The 22,994-nt window shown below is 40.0% G+C and overlaps 3 protein-coding genes across 5 annotated transcripts; 2 read left to right on the top strand and 1 right to left on the bottom strand.

The window, feature by feature from the left end:
- The first annotated feature begins 733 nt into the window (after positions 1–733).
- On the top strand, positions 734–12,680 carry si:ch1073-284b18.2 (protein lin-28 homolog A). Of its 2 annotated transcripts, none has more exons than XM_034698685.1 (4): positions 734–835; positions 1,703–1,875; positions 5,823–6,007; positions 8,666–12,680. In XM_034698685.1, exons 1-4 carry the CDS (start codon positions 826–828, stop codon positions 8,883–8,885), a joined length of 588 nt encoding a protein of 195 aa, XP_034554576.1. In that variant the 5' UTR covers positions 734–825; the 3' UTR covers positions 8,886–12,680. The 2 variants fall into 2 exon arrangements, with proteins under 2 accessions (XP_034554576.1, XP_034554575.1); XM_034698684.1 differs by lacking the exon at positions 734–835 and adding an exon at positions 1,037–1,222.
- Positions 12,681–14,480: 1,800 nt separating this feature from the next.
- On the top strand, positions 14,481–19,013 carry mecr (mitochondrial trans-2-enoyl-CoA reductase). Of its 2 annotated transcripts, none has more exons than XM_034698682.1 (10): positions 14,481–14,793; positions 16,272–16,369; positions 16,455–16,586; positions 16,673–16,816; positions 17,493–17,595; positions 17,816–17,918; positions 18,021–18,094; positions 18,187–18,247; positions 18,333–18,405; positions 18,486–18,772. In XM_034698682.1, the coding sequence occupies exons 1-10, from the start codon at positions 14,621–14,623 to the stop codon at positions 18,647–18,649; spliced, it is 1,125 nt and encodes a 374-aa protein (XP_034554573.1). In that variant the 5' UTR covers positions 14,481–14,620; the 3' UTR covers positions 18,650–18,772. The 2 variants fall into 2 exon arrangements, with proteins under 2 accessions (XP_034554573.1, XP_034554574.1); XM_034698683.1 differs by lacking the exon at positions 14,481–14,793 and adding an exon at positions 15,233–15,262 and having other exon boundaries at positions 18,486–19,013.
- smpdl3b (sphingomyelin phosphodiesterase acid like 3B) lies at positions 18,782–22,642 on the bottom strand. The gene is made up of 7 exons (XM_034698681.1): positions 22,236–22,642; positions 21,938–22,151; positions 20,950–21,047; positions 20,683–20,826; positions 20,420–20,589; positions 19,847–20,185; positions 18,782–19,700 (listed from the first exon to the last, which is right to left on the bottom strand). The coding sequence occupies exons 1-7, from the start codon at positions 22,294–22,296 to the stop codon at positions 19,338–19,340; spliced, it is 1,389 nt and encodes a 462-aa protein (XP_034554572.1). The 5' UTR covers positions 22,297–22,642; the 3' UTR covers positions 18,782–19,337.
- Between the last annotated feature and the right edge of the window lie 352 nt (positions 22,643–22,994).

Raw genomic sequence — 22,994 nt, forward strand, 5'->3', positions numbered from 1 at the left:
CCTTTTTCTTTTCGACTCAATTTAACTGCCCCACCTCTGCTTCTTGAGGAAACACTTCCCCCCTCATGTTTCTTCTGGATTAACATTAGAATCCGTTTTCTTTGGCATGTTGGGGACGGCAGCTAACCAACTCACATGCATGCCACCAGAACGAGACTAAATCACAAGGGTTTAAAAAAGAAGTTTTTAGGAATAATAGGTTGAATTGAAATTAAAACTAAGGACGCATAATATATCATGATATCCTTCAAAAATATGTTTTTATATAGCCTATGCGATAAGGCCATATCTTATTTTCCCTCGCAGTTGTCACACCCCACCTTAATTGTACCTTAATTTCAAAATTTAAATACATTGTTAATTTAAAATATCATGGAAGTAAAAACAATTTAAAAATGTATATGAAGAGAAAAATAAACACAGTTATATAAAAGGGGTTATAAGCTTCACATGTATTCCCAAACCTGCACACAAGATGTTTATATTAAAATAAATATGGTGCTCCAGATTGATGGCTTCATTTAAGCTATAAAACACAACAGAGGCCTATATATAGAACATTAAAATTATTATGTGGATCCTTTATTCGCGTTAAACGTGATTGGTCACTTCCACATTTAGGCTCCTCCATTAAACCATACGCAATCTATCCTTGGGGAATAAAATTGTAAGTCACGTGGACATGACCGAGCGTGTGTGTGGGGGGTTTGTTGAATGAGAAATGGTCATTTAGTGTTGACCAACACAGCTGACCACTGCAGGAGAGACGCACACACTCGCGCACAAACAGCAGCAGCAGCATCAGGACTACACTGGCGCTAAAACATGGCAGAAGGTATGCTGGGATGCTTCTTACTTATCTCTGAGAATGGTTAAAGTGCTTTCTGGAGGGGCTGGGTGTCCTTGCATTGTTTTTAGGACTTTTTTTTTCTTTTAAGGAGGGGGAGTCTTCAGGAAAAAATTCTGCCCGCTGACCCCCCACCCCCCTCCCCTCATTGTTTAGGGGGAATAGGTTGCCAGCCCCCTTTTGTTTACCTCCCTCTCCCGCTTTCCCTCTCTCTGCGCAGTTTCTGCTTTTCACAGCATTTTGCATGAAAGTGGCAATCTGTGAGGATTACCCAGATTGAGGGCTAAAATAAAAAGGATACTGTAGCTTGGGTGCTAATTTTGACTCAAGGCAGAAGTGAAGATATGGGCTCCGTTTCTAACCAGGAATTCCCAGGTTGAGTAACAGAATATTTTGCATTTTATTTAATTGTTTTTAAAAGCCTACTTGAGTAACTTTTAATTTGGGAGGACTTGATGCTTGATAGTACTGGGACATGTAGCCTGATGCATTGTTGCAAACACGTGATGTGATGCGTGCGGATTAATGAAGCCATTGCTCTTTAAAATTCAGATACTACACAATCTAACATCACTTTTAATTTGCTGAGTATTTCACCCCTACTGATAAAGTCACATTTGTCTGGTCTGTTTTGTTTATTTAGCAACAATTTGAGTCTAAATGCGGCAAAATTGCACAATTGTTCCTGGTGTTGTATCGATTCATATTGATTGATGATGAAACAACGCGAGAGAACAAGGAGAATAAAGTTATTTTCCGGTCTTAAACTTTAATGGAAGTTTGCCCCTTAGCTTGAAATGAATGTAACAATACCCTATGTGCGGATTTTTCATTAAATTGAACATTTCTTCGCAGGGGTGTGCAAGACCGAGGAGGATGAAGGACCGAGCACCGAGGAGGACTCACAGCCTTTGCACGGGGTCGGCGTGTGTAAATGGTTCAACGTCCGCATGGGCTTCGGGTTCCTGTCCATGACCAGCCGGGAGGAAGTGCCACTGGACGAACCGGTTGATGTTTTTGTCCATCAGGTAGGACGACACAATATACAAAGTGAAACTATCAAAGTGGGAAAGCAACTTTCTATATAAACACCTTAAAATACGCAAACAAATCCCCTGAGTGAGGTCAGACCACCTGTTTCCAATCCAGCCTGATTAATTCAGCGTTTCTTTCAACCCAGCCATCTTTGGAGTGAGGCAGCTTTAAATTAAAACTATGAAAATAAAAAAAACACTGCCCTTTAACACCACATTAGCAGACGTGTTTAATTAAGATAAATAAGATACCATGTGATTTATTCACTATAAGTTAAAATGACTGTGTGAACTCACTGCAGTGTGGTGGGTGTTTCTCCTTCAGGGAAACACGTGTTGCAGCCTGAGGAGTCTGCGCGGGCCTCCCTCGTGGTTGAACACTGATATGAAAGAGAATTAAAGCCAACTTACTTTAATACTCTGACATTGCAATGCTTTTAAAATGACTATAGATCACAATGATTGCTGTGTGAACAGCATTGTAAGTTCGTTTAAAGGGGAAGAAAACGTCATTGGTCCTCTCCTGCAGCCTTTAAACAGTCAATTATTTAGTTTGGGTGTGGGGAATGATGAGTGGGTGTAGCACTGTGCCTTTTATCATTGCATTTGCTGGCTGAAACAATAGTTTTGATATGATCTGTATGATTTGGGGTCCTAGATTAACTGGTGAATGTGCAAACCTTGAAACAACAACTATTGATCACTTTTCAAAGGCTAAAATGTGAGCCAAGACAGGAAACATTAATGATTATGACTGGTGTGGCTCTTTTTTCACTGGGCTTTGTAAAAGTCAATCCCTAAGTGTAGTAATGCAACACCATCATGAGTATTTATATCAAGCGCTGCGAAAAAAGGACTTTTGGATAAATTACACTGAAACTGTATCTAATAAGTCATGCTGTCTCTACTCAAGGTTTAATTGTTTTCTCTCAACATGAGGTTTAAAATAAAACTCCTGAGTTCATCCAGGTTAAGCCCACAGCCTCCATTCACCTTTTCATATACAACTAGTGGCGAGGTGGGAGGCGGGGGATGCGTTTCCCTCCCACTTCTCATGTGAGTGAGCGCCTCCATTGCTGTCTGATAAGATAAAGGCTTAGCATGTGAATGAGAGGAGTCTCCACTAGCTGCTCATTCACCTCAAGGTTCCTGTCATAAAGTGATTAAAGGCTCTTTGCTGTCTGCTCTACCCCCTCCCTGTGTGTGTGTGGTAGTCTGTTGGCTTTAAGGAGGAGCCCTCAGGGATTTTTTTTAAGGTAAATTTCCCTTGTTACAATTCACTCAGCCTCATGTGTGTTAACAACATATTGCATTTCTCCTTTAAAATTATACATTTTATTCATAAAGAGAAAAGCATACATGATATCCTTTAATTGACAATTTACTCTTGAAAAATGATCAAGTTCCAAACTTTGGAGCAACTTTTTAGAACAAAGCTCTCTCACTAGGTTCTGTTTTTCAGTTGTCTGTTTTCCTGTAATGATGATGCGTAAAGTGAGAGTGGGCAGGGCTTCTGTAACTGAAACATCATTCGATTAAACACTTGAAGCTGCGCCCTGATTCATCATAGTGTGACCATACAATAAACATTCAACCAGAGGTAGAAACTTTTATTCTTGTGCTTTATCGTTAAAATGAAGAAGAAAAAAAAAGGCCTTGGTAGTTAAACAAACTCCAACAGCAATTAGTGACTTGAAAGAAATCCAGCCTGTTGATCATGAACTTAATGTTCCAATGCCATAAAGTAGAGCTGCTATTTTAAAAGGACTCTCAATCTGACAGTTTTTAATCCACTGTGGTCTCATTTTATCCAAAAGAAATGCGTAACTAATGGCCAACCTCCCACTCTGTCACAAGAAAAGTTAGACACACGCGTGTCAATGATGGATGTAAAGAGGTTATGGCAACGTAAGAGGCCTCAGCCCTAAAATTAGTGGCCGCGTGTCAAGGAAAATTAACTCCCAGGGTCCACTGGCCTTTGTGCAGGTGGACAATAGAGCCATGCATCCGAATGAAGCACCCCTCGGCCGTGACCGAGCCCCTCTTTGTCTCAGCAGCAGTCCTGCTTTTGTCCCTCACTGCTCTGATGTCTTTCTCTGCCTCGCTCAGCTTCCAGGCACATTCTGGACAAAGTTTACGGTAGATCCTGACAATAGTTAACACTTCAACATCAGGTCCTGAAAATGCTCCATCCTGGTCCATACCTGAGTGCATGTGTGGATGTGTGGAATCTGGTGAAGGGCATGCGGCCAATGAAGGTCCGTTATGGGGGTTGGGGGGAGGTCACACATGAGAGAGGAAATGGGTTAACGGTCACCAGGCCACAGAGAGGCCTGATGGGTTGGTGCTCTGTGAACATCCATGTTGCCACACTAACATCATGCCTCACCAATCACATGTGATAGATGTTCAGGACTTTGCAGCAGATGCTCAGCTATGACTGACTGCTGCAGGATAAGAGAAGATGGTGCCTTTGTTGTTTTTTTGTCATGGCTAGTTTGCAGATGGAAACAATGACTGCAACACTCTAACTGAAAATTTCAGGGATGAAGTGCCCTTATTAATTAATAGGTCCCATGCACTTTACTAATTGTATCGTTGATATCATAACCATTCCTGAAGGATTTTCTTGTCTGGCTTTAAGCAGTCATCAACGAACAACACTGCTTTCAGGAGCTCAGTCTGATTCCGGTTTGTTTTAGCAGATGCAGTTTACAGATTGTTGTTAATAACTAACCGACAGATGTGACTTTTATTAAAAAATAAATGAAAGAAAATAGGATTAGTGTGTGTCAAAACATACCTACTACATCAAGGATCCTTCTTGCTATGTCTGCCACAGTTGTGACAAGTTGATCTCCCAGTTCCCCCTAGGATTTATACACAGGGGTTTCCCATGTTGAGTTTATCCTTAAAACCGCGCCCTACCTTCCCTTTCTCCATCTCAATTTTTTGTACGTAACCTTAAATTCAGATTTGTGAATCGGATGAGACTGCTATCCAGAACCACTAAGAGAGGTCACCCCAGGTGAACATTGACAGAATATGTAGCTATGCATGTGACTAGATTAGTTTCTGCTCTTATTGTTCCTCCTTAATTGATTCATTTAGCCAACATGCCTCTCTAATCTTTCTTTTCCTCTCACACTGGTACCAAATTAAATCACCATGTTTCTTTTACAAACAAAGATGTCACACATTCAAGCACTGATATCAAAGGGAGATATCAATCATTGGTGCCTTCCCTCAACTTTTATCTTCCACCTCTTTCTGCCAAACAACTATCCAAGGAATGTCCCGCTGACCCCCAACCTCTCAGAGAAGCACCGCTGCCTTCTCACCCCACCCCCAACCGTAGCACTAACCCCTGCATCCTGCAGTTTAGGGTTAGTAGTGGTGGTCAGTGTGTTAGTGGAGCTTTGTGATGTGGGTGGGAAGAAGGTTGGGGTGGGGGCAGCAGTATGGAATGCTGTTCCTCTGGAGGGGGGATGGGTTGAAGGTTATCCTCATCAGATTTACCACTCAAACACAGCAAAAAGACATGTCTAAATAAGGTAAAGGTGTCTTTTTGTGGAGGGCAGTATGTGTACAAAGTGATTGGTAGAGTGGAAACTGTTTATCAGGTGAGACATTATGATCACCTTAAAACAGCAGATACCTGATAAGTGCTATCTGGCTCTGATGGTATCATGCACTGAAGACTGGTTGGGCTTTGTTTTACAGGGTCAAAGTATCTACTGACTCACAAAAGAAGTGGTTTTGGCACAGGTTGTGCAATAAGGCAGGTTTTGAGAAACTCAATTACGAACACTAAATCCTATCATCCCTTTGTGTAGGACTCGCCCTGTTGTACAAAGGAATACTTGAAAACAAACAAATTAAGTTACCCAACACTGAAATAAGGGTTCTGATGTTAAATTTCTCCTTATTCTTCCTTTCAGAGCAAGTTGCACATGGAAGGTTTCCGCAGCCTGAAGGAGGGCGAGGCAGTCGAGTTTACCTTCAAGAAGTCTTCAAAGGGTCTTGAGTCCCAGCAAGTGACCGGACCAGGTGGTATCCACTGTGTGGGCAGTGAACGGAGACCTAAAGGCAAGAAGGTCCAGAAGCGCCGGTCAAAGGGAGATAGGTAAGCAGGGATGAACTGGGAAGGAACAGAGACACAGTTTATTGTTGTGATTACCTTTTGGTCATTTTTAGAGCTCAAGACTTCCAAAACTAAGACCCCCCCTGCATCAAATTATAAGTTAGCTGTAGCTCCAAATTTGACCACAGACCATGGAGAGGTTTAGTATTGTGTAAAAGCCTACACACTGTGGTGACAGAACAATGTTTTAAGTGGTTTAAATTACTTAAACTGTGAGAACTGAATGATTGTGCATCTCAAATTTCTCTGCAGTCCACAAACAGTCATTGTGCTGTTTAATTTGGACCATACACACAAGGGTGTTTCTCCCCATTTTCCTTCCTCTTCCTCGACCCCAACCCCCACATCCAGCCCTAGCAAGGGTCACACCAGCAGGCTTGACGTGTGACCTGGATCAATAACTGTTTAAATTTGCTGGCCCCTGGTGAATATATATACACACAGATTCTTCCTCTCTTCCCAAACAAATGAGATTGGTAATTCAAAAAGCAAGCTCATGATAAAGAAAAGTACAGCTGAACAACAAGTGTTGGTCCAGAATTTGCTTGTCATTCTAGCACTGACTCTTTTATCAAGAAAAGATTGAAATACACCTGAGACTGTTTAAATTTAGTCAAGGCAGTCTGATTGCTGTAGCCTTAAGCATGCCATTCCTCATTGATGTAAACAAAGCGTAGTAATGCTGTTGGAGTTAAGCCTATAGATTAAATATAGGATGCTTTGTGTTACTTAGATCCTGGGCAAGTTTCACAACAGCTAAAACTGGGAGTTGTTCAGTCTACAATATTTTTGCAACTCAGTGTTTCATGCACTGGCCTTCCAAGTAAGAGGAAGGTAAGCCGAAGGGGTCCTTGATTTGGACGTTATTTTCAGAATATAGCAAGGGGTTAGAAATGTATCAGCTTCACCCTCCTGTCACTTGTGATTAGAGCCAGAGAGTAGTCAGTGTGAGAACAGAGATCATTACCGCCTCAAAGAGTCCTGGGAGGCCCGCTGTGGTTCAATAACTCTCTGTGGACCACACTGATCCATTGATAAGGAATCGTTCCCCTCTAGCGTATTTCATTATGCAGTGCTGGATGGTGTTTCATTAGTTTATGTATGATTGATTGATCATATTTATATCCAAAAGTAAGGCACAATTTGAACAGCAGCTTGTAGTTTTGGGGCTATGTTCAGGGCTTACCTTATAGACCACCTTTGTAAGTATGTGAGTGTGTATCTGACTTGAAGGTAGGGGAAAAGATCCTGTCCATTTAATTGATAACAGATGTAAAAGCTTGAGCAAGGGGGTGAAAGGTCACTGTTGTCATGGCAACAATGCATGAGTAAATGCAAGTGGGCTGGGGGCTGGGATGGAATTGGGGGTCGAAGGGAAGGGTGGTGTAGGTCGAGGGGGCAGGGTTCAGAGGTCATTACTGCAGCTTTTTTAGACAAAGGAACCACTTCCCCTTCCCTCCTTTTGCCTCCTGAAGGATGCTGATGTAGGGAGGTGCAGTGATGTGGCAGTATAGACCTTGACACCACCCCAACGGCCACTACTACAAAGCCACACTGACCTCCAGGCAGCCACCCTGACAAAACCTCATCTGCTGCTTCAATGGTGGCAGGGGGTTTGCTGTGGCGCAGGCCAAGCACCGCACGCCCACCATCCATCTGTCTTCCGCCTCTGCACGCGTGGCCATTCTATAGATTGTGTTCAAACAGTGGTGGATGAAGGAACCCCTGATGGCTCCTGCTTGACCCTGGCGTGGTGTTCATTTCTAAAGTTCAATGCCGATGAAATGGATGTCTTACTTTGATACAATAGAGCCCAGTGAGTTCAACTGAAAGCTTTTGGCAGTGACAAATTGACAAATAAGGCAAGCTGTTCAGGCTACTTTGAGATAAAACAAGCCATGGTGGCCATAACTGGTCCATGGAACAAGGTTCCTGACACTTGCAAGACCACAGTACACTCAAAAATAAAAACTGCCCAGAGGTGTTTTGCTGAGTAGAATATTACAAACTGTGGCTGTTCATTTTGAGTATCTCAGAAACCTTTGGATGCATTGAGATGTTTAAACCTGGTATGCTCACCCAAAGAGCAATATGGTGTGACCTGGAATGCCCTTGAAAACTGATGACAAAAGGTGCGCTCAAGTTAACCCTGGGAACTGGTTGCCATCTAGTGGTCAACAGGTGAAAAAGCCTTGGGCTTTGGACCTTGGTCTGAAACATTTTCATATGATTCCAAACATTGCTGGAGACTATTTATTTACAATAGCTAACATGACTGACTAGGGGACTAACTTAATTGAACTTAGCATAATTATCTGCAGTTTTTTGCAGCTTGAAGCATCTTCCAGGAACTGTCTAGTTTTCAAGCTATTCTGGCGACTGACTTTTTCTTTTCAAAAACACATACTGCTTTCTCTAAACATTGTTTTTTAACCCTTAATCCCCAAAGACAGTACATCAAGAAAAAGAGAATCTAAAAACCAGATAGTAATCAGACCAATGAACCAACTAGCTGGTGACCTAAAAGGATGTAGCACTTACTGTGGTAGATATTCCCTTGCTAGATGTCCAGGGTTCAACTTTAAATGTGTTATGTAACTCAAATTAGTAAAGCAACTGTTTTCTTATCTACTCTTTCAGATGTTACAACTGTGGAGGCCTGGACCACCATGCCAAAGAGTGCAAGCTACCACCGCAGCCCAAGAAGTGCCATTTCTGCCAGAGTATCGATCATATGGTTGCCAACTGCCCGCAAAAAGCACAACAGTCACCAGGTTCTCAGGGAAAACCATCCCCCTCAAAAGATGAAGAGGAGGAGGAGCACAGCCACATGCCATCAGCTCCTGAAACCTCAGATTAAACGAGAAGTTGGGCATCATTGACGCCGGGGAAGCACAGAGGCCAATCAGATTGCTTTGATGAGGGAGATGGGACTCGTGATCCTCATCTACTTGTCAAAGCTGCCTTTGGAACTACCTCAGGTTAAAAATAATTGCTGATGAAGAATGTTGCTGAAGGTTTTTTTTTGTTTGTTTTTCATTTAGTGTTATACTCAGGAATACTGCTGTATTATTGCACTCAGGACGCTTTCTAAATGTTTGAATCACTGCTATTCTTTTGAGGGGATTGAGATTGTAGTTAGCAACGCCACACAACCTACTATCTTGATGAGTTTTTATTAGAATCTGTGTTTCTTTAATGCACCACATGCCTCTCTCATGGGCATTATACCTCTTCTGTTTGTTGCAGAACACTCGGTCAGTTTGCTAAGAATAGAGCTACACTTTTGCTGCCTTACCATATAGTCTCCTATCAGACTGTTACCTCACTTTCCGACTATGCAGAGCGTACCAATTAGTACCTCTGTGATGAATGTTAGATTGTATACCGCATGGGGTTGGGAGGGTTCATACAGACACATGGGATGGGTTTTAGGGGTATCGCTACAGGCTATTTATTGGCATCTGCCAATATGGCAATTGACCATCTGGTAATTCTGGGGCCGAATGAATGTCAGACCAGAAGTGGTTTCAAGCTTTTGGGCTATTATTTTTCTTTCATAACTTCATTATTTTTATGCAGCACTGCTGACTGTCTAAAGGTGTTGTCTTCCTTTTATTGGTGCATATTTGCTCTGCTATCCAAACCATCATTCTCACTGCTGATGGTGAACTTGATAGTCTCAAAATACAGTTTTGGAGATTGAGATCAGAATTGGGATTCAATCAAATTCTCTTTGCACTACAGTATTTACACAGCATTACCACTGAATCATTGGTTTGGTCCAAGGTTCAAACTTATTGAAACTCTGATCAGCACCAAGCACAACTGCTGCAGTGACTTAGTACCGTCTGTTGAGTCTCAAGAGTTGCCAAGAAAAGACATACAGTCATTCCCAGCCAAACATTAGCAAGCCCCTGCTTTTTTTAAGCTCTGACAGATGTGTTGTGGCACACCTCCAGGTCAGGCATATCTATCAACACAAGATTCAGATGAGCCCAGTCACGACTTTTTAAACCATCATGAAACGATTTTGGCTCAACATGTTTCATAAGCAACCTAAATGGTGGCTGCTAAAGGGGAATGTTTTAAATCTAAACGGGCATTAGTAGTAACATCTGCAATGATAGGCAAGGTGACCGGTTCCAAAGAGTCAAATCATAACGGCTTCTAGCTCAACATGGACCAACACCTCAATGGTTTTTATATGATGAGTTAATGCGGTCAGTAGCATCTGGCACATGATATTGTCCAGTTGAAATCAAAAAGGCTAAGTCTCACCCAGGGGGGAACAGCACAAACAAACAACTTAGCCTTTAACTACTTCAACAGTTCTTCTTTATTTTACTGTCTGCTGTGTGAAATACTGCTGCTAAACAATTACCGCTTGGATTTGATAGAATTCCAAACGATGTGATTCCAAACCCAACTTCATACCTCATCAATACAAATAAGATACTTGACCTGGACTGAGTTACTTGCTGAGGGTCCAGCTAGCTCTCCTCTTCATACTTGAATATATTGAGGCAGAATCAGCTTTGATGTTGCCAGTGGGTAGGCTGGTGTTTTTGTTTGTATCCAATGTGATCTATACCTAGGTAGTTATTTAAGACATTACCTCCCAATGACCCTTAGTAGGGTAATAATTCAGGAACACCAAGCCTGCATGGAGGAGCATGTAGAACTAGCTAGCTAATCAGCTTTTTACTCCCGTTTTACAGGAGAAGCTGAGGATACTTTGACATCCAATTAATATATATGTAAAATTATTCTAAAGCCTTTTTTAAATAATCATACTACGTATTTATTTTCATCCAAGTGTGCTGCAGCTTCTCCTCCTGCTCTTGTTGAGCTATGAAAGCTAGTAGACATCAAAAACTGTCTGTCATTCGAAGCTCCCTCAACTTGAAAATAGTTTTGGGTAACACACCTTTAACATCAAGGTACTTGTATTTCTTTTTACATATGTGCTTGATAAATCATTGTCACTGTCCTCAATGGTAACTCAATGAAGTATGAATACAGTATAACAGTAATAACTCTTTATACAGCTTACAAACAATACAATCTGTACAAGTGTATAGTTTTGTGAGGACTGTCGTAAACTGTGAGTTTTTTATTTTCTTTGACCTGTTTTTTTTTAATCATTTTTTGTTCATTGGTCTCTCAGAAGAGAGTCCCACTGTTATTTCTATCTATCTATGCCAAAACCAATGCAATGTTACTCTGCACTAATCATGTGTAAGATGCATTATTATCTTTTTTATATTCAGTTTTCCCTTTTTTGAGTATTATGTTCCTTATTGTATGTATTTTTTTATATTTTCATATGCCACATACAGTCAGTTGCTGGTTGACAAAAAAACAACTTTACTCTAAGGCTCATCTCAGGAATATCCAATCTGAAAACTCAGGGAATGCTTCAGATTGATTAGTTGGAGTCGAGGAGTCTGTACCTAAGACAAAGCAGGGACTGAATTCTCATCTGAAGGATGAGAAGAATATATTATTGCCAAAAAAAAGATTCCAATGATTGTAAACGACTAAGTTTGAGATTCATAAGTTACTTGACTCTTCCACTATGTCATCCTCCCATGCATACAGTGTGGTGATGATCTTGCTATTTCCCTCTTCTTTACACGACTTGCCATGATATATGATATGGAGAATATGTTCCACTATAATTGTATTTTTTTCCTCTTTAATTGTTGTAGATGGGGATGTAGTAGAATATTATGACAGGGATTGGGGCTAGTAGTATAATCTGGGGTTGTCTCGTCTCAACACATGGCTGATACTTGGTGTTTCAGACTATCAATGCTTGTGACAAAAAGAATGTGTCATGGATAATTTCACTCACATGTTGGTGGATACTATGCTTTAGGGTGATGTTTATGGTAGTGTTTCAAGTTTTCAAAAGCAAACACTGTTTTCTTTGATTGAACTCAGGATATGAAAATAATGTTGTGCTCAGGTTAGATGGAACACTTTACATACCTGTGTGTATTTGTTTTGAGTTTAACACTATGGGCTGCAGTTAAGTGATTCTCTTACTTGAACATTTACCTTTCTCTACATTTTGACACCCACTCTTTGGATAAAGGTTGAATGAAAGTGTTGTATTGTAATTCTTGCAATATTCTACTGTTACTAATAATGTTTTCAGAGTATTATTTGGAAACTTAAGTCCATGTTAGACATTCTGATCACAACGACCCAGTTTGACCCCTCAGTGATGTGTTATTGTGATATGCTTGTCGGGTGTTAGATGGGTTAGATATTCCTTGAAAATCCAAGGACATGTAAGACTAAGTGCTCAGGGCAACATTTGAAGCACATCAAAGAATTCTATATCCCACTTTGATCCATGTGTGCTTTAAATGGTATATCTTGTTTGTGACCATCAGCTATTTTATTTGTGGTGCTGTATCTTTCAAGATGAATGGCTAGATACTTCCAGAAGAATGTGCATTTATTACTGACGAATGTTTACATGTTTACTGCCATAAACTACAACTATCTTGATTTATCTTATCTTGATTTCATGGGCTAGTTTATCGATGATGAGCAGCATGTAGGCTTTTCAAGTATTACTGTGATTATGTTTCTATATGTAAAGATCTGCTCCATTTCCTAGTAAATATTTCAATATTTATGTGTCTTCAGTTGCCTTCTTTCACTGACAAAAGATTCAAGTGTAGAAACAAAAACTGATGTGAACAATGCAGGTGTTATAAAGACAATAGTATGTGAGGTGAAATGACTCATCAGGCAGTGTGGTTTCCTGCAGAGGAGCCTGTACTTAAATTTAGCATTGCAATACTTTGATAGGTGATAGATATATTCAGAAGTTGTTAAACTGATGAAATTCAAAGGAAGGGACTCACCAACAATTCAGACAGTGATAGATTCAAATGAATTATTTCATCTTGAACCAATAAGACATTTTAAAGAATTAGCAATAAAGTACTATTTAAAAAAAGAGGACTCATCGTCACCATAATTGGGAGTGTTGCAATAAATCCCACATAGTAAAATGGGAGTCTCTGTAAGCATAAACATATGCAGTATCACAATAATCTTAGTAGTACTTAGTAGTAGGCATTGATTTAGGATCAACATTTGCTATGGGTAAGACTCAATCAATCAATCAATCAATCAGACTTTATTTATAAAGCGCTTGTCATACAATGACATTGTAACAAAAAGTGCTGTACATGAAAAATCACCAAAATAAAATAAATTTCTAAGATAATAAAACACTAAAATATGAAACAATTAAAATAAAATAAGATGCTATTCTTAAAATAAATAAATAAGTACATGAATAAAGAAAGTAGAATAAAAGTAACTAAAATTTGAACTACATAATAAATAGATAAATAAAACTGTCAGCAAAAAGCGAGACTAAAAAGGTAGGTCTTAAGTTTGCTTTTAAAAATATTGATGCTCTGTGCAGCCCTCAGATCTTCAGGTAGGGTGTTCCACAGGCTGGGTCCGTGATAATAAAAAGCTGCCTCACTGTGAGTCTTTGTTCTTACTTTTGGTACGATTAAAAGTCCACTACCTGAAGACCTGAAGGCTCTCACTGGCTCATATGATCAAAGCAAATCTGATTATTTTAGCCCTGGACTGTATTATTATTATTATTATTATTATCTAAACCATTGTTTTGTTTTGTTTTTTTCCAAGATTTGTTTTTTATTGGCAAAACGCAAGCTTTACAATACAGGTCCAGTATTTCAAACATATTTTCATGTTTTAAACATAGTGATATGGAAGCATATATATACACATACAAAAAAAATCTATACATTCATAAAATGAAATAATAACTATATATATATATATGTCTAAACCATTGTTTTAACATGTATTTATTTATCTTATTTATTTCTTGTGTTCATCTGATCTTGTTAACTCTACCTTATTTTTAACTATTCTTTCCACTCGAACTTATTTTATTAATTTTATTGTGTTGTTTTTCTTTTATTTTTTAAGTATTTATTTTTTAATCATGTCTTTTATAATTTTACCATTGCTGTTGTTTTCTGACTGTCTGTTCCTCCGTGAAGCACTTTGGGCTACATGTTTTATGTATGAAAGGGGCTATATAAATAAAGTTGAGCTGAGTTGAGAGTTGAGTAGATAAATAAGAAGGGCCAAGACCATTAAGATATTTAAAAACCAATAAGTTAATCTTAAAATCTATTCTAAAAGACCAATAAAGCAACACACAAAACAGTGTGTGAGTAATAAACACCTGGACTTCAGTTCTGACAGTATTGTATAACATAAAGCAAAATATATCAAAGAAAACAGTGGGATTATTCCTCTTTATTTCCCTTTCTGGTAACCCCCCTGAATACCAAACACTGCTTGAGTGTCATGAGGTTTTAGCTCTTCGCATAGTAGTACCGCGTTTATACACAAGGGGCGCTGTTCTCTGTTTATATTCCCAATGACACATCCTCATGTCTAAAATCCAACATGGCCGCGCAGTAGGACAAATGCTAGCAAAACCTCCACTACAAATGAAAATATAACGGACTAGTTTTACTCTCTTTGGGATTTTAAGTGTATTCCTATGTCGCAATGTGGCTGCCTCTTCAGACAGCGTGTTTAAGAAGCGGGTCATTCTGCAGGAGAAGTTTCTCTGTTGCTCTTCTGAAGTGTTCAAGGCACAGGGGGCAGTCAGCTGGACTGGCAACACAAACATGCAAGGCTCTACTATACAGAAAACACGGAGACCCATCTCAAGTGATCCAGTAAGAGTTCCTGTCTAAATAGCATGAAGCGTAATGGTGCATTCGTTCATGTTACTGGCGAAATGCGAATGTGTGTTTGGCCCTATTGGGGACCCGTAGTAAAAGCACTGTTAGCTGGTATACTTGTCAACAAACTTATAAGAACTCATTGCCTTAGTATCTTGTCATGTAAAACTGAAACGTAACCTTTCAATTTTTTCTTAGAAGCTCACCTTTATGTCTTTTTGCCATAGACTGTATAAAATTTGCCAAGAAAGTTGTCACCTGCGGTTCTTTCTCGCTTTGTTTTGGTGCTCAAAGTCGCGAGGAGCACAGTGTTGCCCCCTGAGGTCGGAGGACACTAAAACAGCCAGGTGTCCCTAAGCCCTGAGCCCTAAACCCTGAGCCCTAAACCCTTCTTGACTTAATTGACGTCAGCTGTAAAGTGATTGAGGGCAGGAGGCTGGAAGGGCTCAAACTGTAGAACTGGGTATGGGACAGCACTTTGAGACTTTGCACGTGACCTGCATGAAGTCATGAACCTCACTTTTGCAGTGTTAGGAATTTTTATTGCAAAATTTTTACTTTCCTTAAATTCAAGGTGCTTAAGGGACTGACTGCCATGTGATCCAGGCTCTTACCATACAGACTGCTTATCCACGACATTTAAGATATATGAATAGGCCATATAACTATAAATATATAAATTATACTGTATACACATGTGTGAAGATGAATAGATTAAGGCTGTTTTCTATATTTATAGTTACATGCAAACTTTTTTGCCTGTAAATTTCATTGCAACTTTCATGCTTCTTTTTACTGTCACACTTTTTTAAATTTCATGTTAAGGCGTTGGTTTGCCTTTCCATGCTTGCGGGCTTCCCCTGGGGATCCTGTGTTTCACGTCACAATGCTATGAACTGTGGGTAATTCCCTTACGCTAAGTCTGCAAAAATGCCCACTTACGGAGAGGGGGCATAAAGGGCTCAAAAAGTTGGTGAGAGATCCCTCACACACTGATGATTTGACAGTGGGACAGCCCTAAGCCCTCACGGACTTAGCGGGAACGTGCTTCAAAGTCAGTGAGTGCCTGAGGGTGGACATTGAGATTGGGCCTTACAGTTAATAAGAACTGTTTGTGATGTTTGTGTTCCCCTTCAGGACTTCAGAGGGAATATTTGAACGCAATTCATTTGTAAAAAATACAAAGATGACTTGTATGTTTTTGATTACACAACAAAAAGCTGGATTAAAAAAGAGCATTTATTTGATTGAAAAGTAATCCACTCTTAACATTTTCTATGGTACCATCTGAGCTAGTGTGTGCAAGGAATCTAGTTGTGCTCAATGATTGGCCTAATTTGAGATTAGAGGTTTTAAAATTCCAGAAAAAGAGTGGAAATGATAGAAATATAAGTTATTATTTTGCTAATTATGACATTTTTATTTTACATATCTATCTGATATGCAGATAACAAGTGTTCTTTGGTTTCCAGGTTGGAAGACATAGATCTGCCCCCTTTAGGTACAAAGGATGTCCTGGTTAAAATTCTGGCAGCTCCGTTAAACCCATCTGACATCAACATGATTCAAGGTGTGTTACTCACGTCCACACCAGACCATATAAGCTCAAAGCTCTCAAAAAGGTGTGACTTAAACATCTTGTGGGTTTGTTTCAGGTACTTACGCCATCCTCCCTGACCTCCCAGCTGTTGGGGGCAATGAGGGAGTGGCACAGGTGGTAGAGGTGGGCAGCCAGGTGAAGTCCCTCAAAACAGGAGACTGGGTTATACCAAAAGATGCTGGTCTAGGTAAACTACAGCTTTTATTACAATGATAAGTTTATAGGGTGATTACTCTGATCCTGTGATGAGTGTTGTGCCTTTTGTGAGAGCAGGAACATGGAGGACAGAGGCAGTGTTAGCTGAGGAGGATGTCATCTCACTACCCAATAACATTCCCTTGTTGTCTGCTGCTACACTTGGGGTGAATCCCTGCACTGCCTTCAGGATGCTGTCTGACTTTGAGGATCTGAAGCCTGGTAATTATTTCCACAAACAGGGACATGATGTTATTTACCATTTTGAATAGAACTCCAAACCTTTAGATTTCCAATTCAGGATTAGACATTGATGGAGTAATTGTATCTTTATGAAGCTAGTTTATTTGTTTCTTTTATATTCAGATTAGGTGAGGGGAGAGAGTAGATCCCAGTGTCCTAGTATGTCAGATCGCCCAGCAGTCTAAGCCTATAGCAGCACAAGAGCTGGCCCTAACCTGAGCCATCCCTAACTATAAGCTTTATCAAAAAGGACATTTTTAAGCCTACTCATAAAAGTAGAGAGGGTGTCTGCCTCCTGGACCCTGACTGGTAGATGATTCCAAAGGAGAGGTGCCTGAGAACTGAAGGCTCAACCTCCCATACTATTTTCTATATAATCTTGCAAACTGTAAGACCTGTGATTGAAGCAACCTACCCAGTTACAATATCGATGAAATAAGATATAAAAGCAATTTTTATTTTTTTATTTTTTTATTTTTTATTTTGTTTTTGCAGGATTATTCCAGTACAACCAATACAGTGTAATAGTTAACAGTCTTTTTCTGTTTTTAAACAGATATAAAAGCAATTTGATTAGAAGATATTTAACACGTGATTTGATTTGTAGCGCTGTGTGCAAGTTGTAACAATTTCCTTTATTCTGTCATCCTCGCAGGTGATTCTGTGATTCAGAACGCAGCCAACAGTGGAGTTGGACAGGCAGTAATACAGATTGCTGCTGCAAGGGGAATAAACACTATCAACGTTGTGAGGGACAGGTGAACCAAGTCATATCAGATTAACTGTTTTCTGGCAATGTTTTTCATTTAACAAATAGTGCTTGAGTCACTACTTCTATTTTAGTCCTGTTTCCTACTAACTGTATGAAGTTTCTCGTATAAACACAGGTTAGCAGTGAGCCACTTTGTGATAGTGTTTTATGTGTGCAAGAATTTATGGCTGTAATGAATTTTCCCATTGTGTCTCTTCTCTTCAAAGACCAGAGTTCACACAGCTCAGCGATAGGCTGAAGGCCATAGGAGCGACTCATGTGATCAAAGAAGAAGCATTGAGGCGGCCAGAGATTAAGGAGCTGTTCAAGGTCTGCGGGTCTGAAGACAAGTTCAAAGATCTTATTATGTAGCTAGGACTACTGGTTAATGAACACAGTCCCTGTGTCATGTTGTTCTATTATTTTACACAGAGCTGCCCAAGGCCTAAACTGGCACTGAATGGAGTCGGAGGAAAAAGTGCCACAGAACTTCTCCGTCAACTACAGTGAGGACATTGAGTCTTGTGTGTTTACAAATCCCCAAACGTACATGAAAGAAATATCTGATAATAACACCACATTTTTCTCTGTATTTCAGATTAGGAGGATCTATGGTAACGTATGGAGGGATGGCCAAGCAGCCAGTTACTGTCCCTGTGGTGAGATAGAATCACTAATGCTGCCAACACTTTCACTATCACATTTTTCGCAACATACATAACACACTTCACTTCTTCTTTTCAGAGTGCCCTTATTTTTAAAGATGTGAAAGTCAGAGGGTTTTGGGTCACTCAGTGGAAGAGAGACCACTCAACTGGTAAGTTGCACAGGGTTTCTTCTTTATAAAGAAAAATATAGCCACACAAGTCTTTTGACAGAAAATGATTCACATTTTAGATGGAGGTGCATTTCGAGCCATGCTGGATGAACTGTGCAGCCTCATCCAGCAGGGAAAGCTCACAGCTCCTGCCTGCACAGAGGTCAGCTTCCAAGACTTCACCAAAGCTCTGAACGCAGCCATGCAGCCTTTCACTTCAGCTAAACAGGTCCTGATCATTTGAACATGCTTAACTGAACACCACTCTGCCATGACTGAGGTATATGAACTGACTTGTTACAGCAGGACTGCCTCTTTATTGTATACACTGCTCAAGCACATGCTCAATAAATGTGTCCACACTGAAGGCTCAGAGTCCAGTGAGCATCAATTTATTTTCCATAACAGACAGTAACTTTAAACTCATAAAGTTGTTATACAGTGTTGCAGGATAAGTACAAGTGTCACAGAACCCAGATAATTCAACTTTATCTGATGAATTCTTGAACATATCTCATCACTTCAAAGTTTTATGGACATAAGTAGGTGTAAAGTTATTTTATAACATGTTAACTGCTATGACAATCCTAATAAAGCAATAAAAAGTGTTTGAATGAGCTCTGATTTTATTAAACAGATACAGTAAATGAGAAGGATACGGGGTGGATGGGTCCTGGACATCAGAGTAGTTTTCCCACTAACTGGAATTGAAATATTCAGTCATAAAACAACAATGAACCAATGAGGAGGCCCCACTAAAGACTGCTTGGGCCAAAGGTTGATTTTGTACTTCAGTACATTTAGTTTATGACTCACTAATAGATGTCACATAAAAAATTTACACTACACAATGTCCTTTTGCTGGAATTTAAGTATTTCTCCTCAGTTTTATTATTCACAAGCTTCAAAATTAACTTTGAATTTGATGGTCATCACCGATTGGCCATCATCAGACTTACAGCCACAGAGAGGAGAGGCAGTAACCCACCATAAATGGCAGCTGCCCCTTCTTTTACCACACATTGTTCATACCTCTGAAAGTCTACTTCTCTGGCTGCACACACGTGGTCCACGCGACAATCACTGTCACATTCAGTCAGGTCATAGCTGACGGAGTTAAAGTCATAGTACTTCTGTAGGTAGCAGGGGTCTTTAGCGATATGCTCCAGAACCTGATGCATAGAGGAGGGGGAGGCGTCCGGTACTCTGAAGCTCTCTGTGAGGCGATACTCCTTCTCCCAGCGTCCGCGGGCCGCGTTAGCGTGGGTAAGATTCAGATAATAGGTCACCAGATCCTAAGCGTGTGTAAATGTGTTTCAAAACAGAAAGCAGAATAATAAAAGGGTTAGACTCATTTACAGAACATCAGGTTTTCAATTACAAAGTGGAACAGCTCCTTAACCTACTTAAAGAATAGTTCCAGATTCTGGCTTTGACTCACTTTGACAAGGAGTGTGTCGGTGTCATATTCAAAGACACGAATCCCAGGGTTGTTGGCTCCATCCATGACTCCAGGAAGTGTTGTTTTCCATGGTGTGACACCAGGGCTGAGGAACATTGTGCTGATGGGAGATCCTGCAGAAACGGAAGGGTCCTTCCCGTCTGAGTTGTAGAACATCCTGAAACTATCAGTGTGATGATGGCCGAAGAACTGTCCAAGAATGACTGAATGATGCTTCTGAATTAGATGCACGTATTGCTTGTTGAATTCAGGCGTGAACCATGGCTTGCTTCTCTTCTTCTCAAAGAAACCTGGGGGAACATGGCCAATGATGTACACCTGGTAGAGACACAGATGTAGAATTGATCAGACAGGTAGCAATTCATCTTTCAGCAAGGTGGGGTGCAGATTTAGGAAGTGTTGACTTAAAATTATTACTCTGAAGGTTTTCTGTTTGCTTATTTCCTGGAACCAGCATCAAAAAGAGAAGCAGGGTGTTCATTATGCAAAAAATACAAACATTTCATTGCCATTGATGTGGCGATTCAGACATGGACGGACAAGACGCTCTACCTTTTCTTTGTTTTTAGCTGCTTCTGTAAGGACCTGGTCTGCCCAGCTGAACTGTCCCGCTGGATCCACCATGTCAGCAGTCAGCTTGTTCTGGTCATAATAAAGATTAGTGTTGAGGACCAGCATCCTGAAACCTGTTCGACCTAGAAGCTTTTCCGTATAATATCCACCTTTGGGAAGAAAAAATGTGTCAGTGCATGAAACAAGTAAGAGATTGACATCAGAAGAACAAATCTTAAAGAAGCAAAAGAGTCTCTGTCAACCTTTTTTAAAAGTTATTTGGGACTCTGGCTCCAGCCAATCCTTCCACATTTCTGCTATTTGGTCATACATGTAGTTTTGGGTTGCAGGGAGTTGGCTCTTAGGGTGGTAGTCGTGGTTCCCCAGGGCAGAATACACTTTAGTGTCTGAAAAGCGCAGTTATTTAAAGTTTTTATCATAAATATTAGTTCATTTTGCAACACTTTTGTGACATTTTAATCTTAGATGTCTGTTTATGTAAATAGTCTTCACAATCATGTCTCACTTACTTGGAAACACCTGGTTTAGAATGTGAGTGAGGTTGCTGATGATGCTGAGCACTGCTTCTTCTCCCAGATCCTCATTGGGTACATGTGGTGTGTCATCTCTGACACACAAAACATATTGTTGATAGTTGGAGACAGTCCAATAAGTAATTTGGTATCATGATGAACAGAGGTGTCACTTGCATTATGCACAGTTAGACAATATTGCAAAGCAGTGAAAATAGTGCGTGACGTCTGTTACAAAACATTCACATTGGGACCAGGGGCGATTCTAGGACCAGATTTTTAGGGGTACTGAGCCAGGCAAGATAAAGTTCACTGTTTTGTACATTTTAATGCAATTTCATTCCCACATTTGTGAAAGAAAAGTATAACACTTTTTGGGAAAGTCTGTGACTAAACCATCAAATCTGATAAAGGTTATTTAAATGCTGAGCCACAGCAAAAGAGAAATGGATTGGAATCATAAAAGAAACATATGGTAACCCTAATTTCTGGGGAAAGACAACTCGTTTTGATTCAGCAGCTCCTCAACATATACATAAATGTATGTTTCTGGAGTAAACCAGCCCCTATAGTGAGTACCAAAAATACCAAAAATTGACATTGGAGTTATTTTTTTGCACTTTCATTTGAAATGGAATGTACAACATGTAAAACACATTAACAGAAATTGACTTTTTCAGTGTTTTTCTCTGCCTTTTTCCTTCTTGTCTGTGTTATATGACCTGATTAGTGTTGCGTGCCACTATTCTCTGTCTGCTGTATATTACGTGTCAATCAAGTACTGTATGGTTTTGAAACTTTTCTAGCTTGTTGAAAATGACATACAGCGAGAAAAAAAAATCTCTCAAATTTTAGGGGTGCTGGGATTCAATTTAGGGATGCTTCAGCACCCCAAAAAATGGGCTAGAAACGCATATGATTGGGACTATACATGACAGATCCAACCCAGCTGGCTGCGTAAAAAGTATCTCAGTCGGCGACATACCCTGTCCATACAATGAAGTCCGGGTCTGGTAGGATATCCTTCATGGCATACACAGACGAGTTGATAAGGTGCCATGGCGAGTCACAAGCATAGTCTCCAAATACTCCAGCACTGGCAGCTGGTCGTTTGCCGCTTGACGCGCACACAAGTTCAGGATTCCCTGCCAGGTTGTAAGTTGGGTCCCAGTGCTGGTCCGTGATGTGCCAGAAGCTTCCTGGATAAAACCGATGCGAAATTGCGCACATAAAGTGGTTCCATATTTTTAATGTATACTAGTAGATGTGTTTTGGCTACTTACCTGACAGCGCAAAAACATTTTTGAACAGCAGACAGGTTAAGAGCAGTCTTACTGTGGACATGTCAAAGTCTTGGAAGAAAGCAAACTTCAGACAAAAATTCCGTCCTGGATCGAGAGGTAAGACTATAAAAAGTGAAGCAAGATGAGATAGCTATCTATGACGCGTCGTTGGGCTGAGGGTGGTCCGTTTCTGTAATATGAAATTCTTAATACTCTGTCTTCTGTTATTTTCCCAGCATTGGCTAAACTACATATTTCGAAATAAAGAAGTGCAAACACAAAAACAATATAAAACGGAAAGTAACAGCTGTATAAACAAATATGAAAATGCCATATAAGGCAAAACCCTTTGAGAACTATTTTTATGTGCATGAGCATATATTCTAAAATCAGTGCTTACTTTTACACTCGCCTTCTGAGGCAGTTAAATAATATTACTTTCCTTCACTAGCTTACAATGTTTCTTGAGCATGTTTTAATTTCCACGAGACACAGTGATATTTCTCTGAATACACATTGAGAAAAGACAGATGTGATCTTGATATAGCCCTGATGGACTTGAGGTGCCTGTGTTGCCTTTAGGTGATGCTCGTATTTCCCAAACATGGAGTGTGTGAGTCATCGACTATATATTCAATTCAATTCAATTTTGCTTTATTGACATGAACAAAGACATGTTATTGCCAAAGCACATAAATTCATACACATACATTACATATATATTCATTACATATTATATTAATTACAAATTATATATAT

Source organism: Notolabrus celidotus, chromosome 12, assembly GCF_009762535.1.
Source record: "Notolabrus celidotus isolate fNotCel1 chromosome 12, fNotCel1.pri, whole genome shotgun sequence".
Lineage (NCBI taxonomy): Eukaryota > Metazoa > Chordata > Actinopteri > Labriformes > Labridae > Notolabrus > Notolabrus celidotus.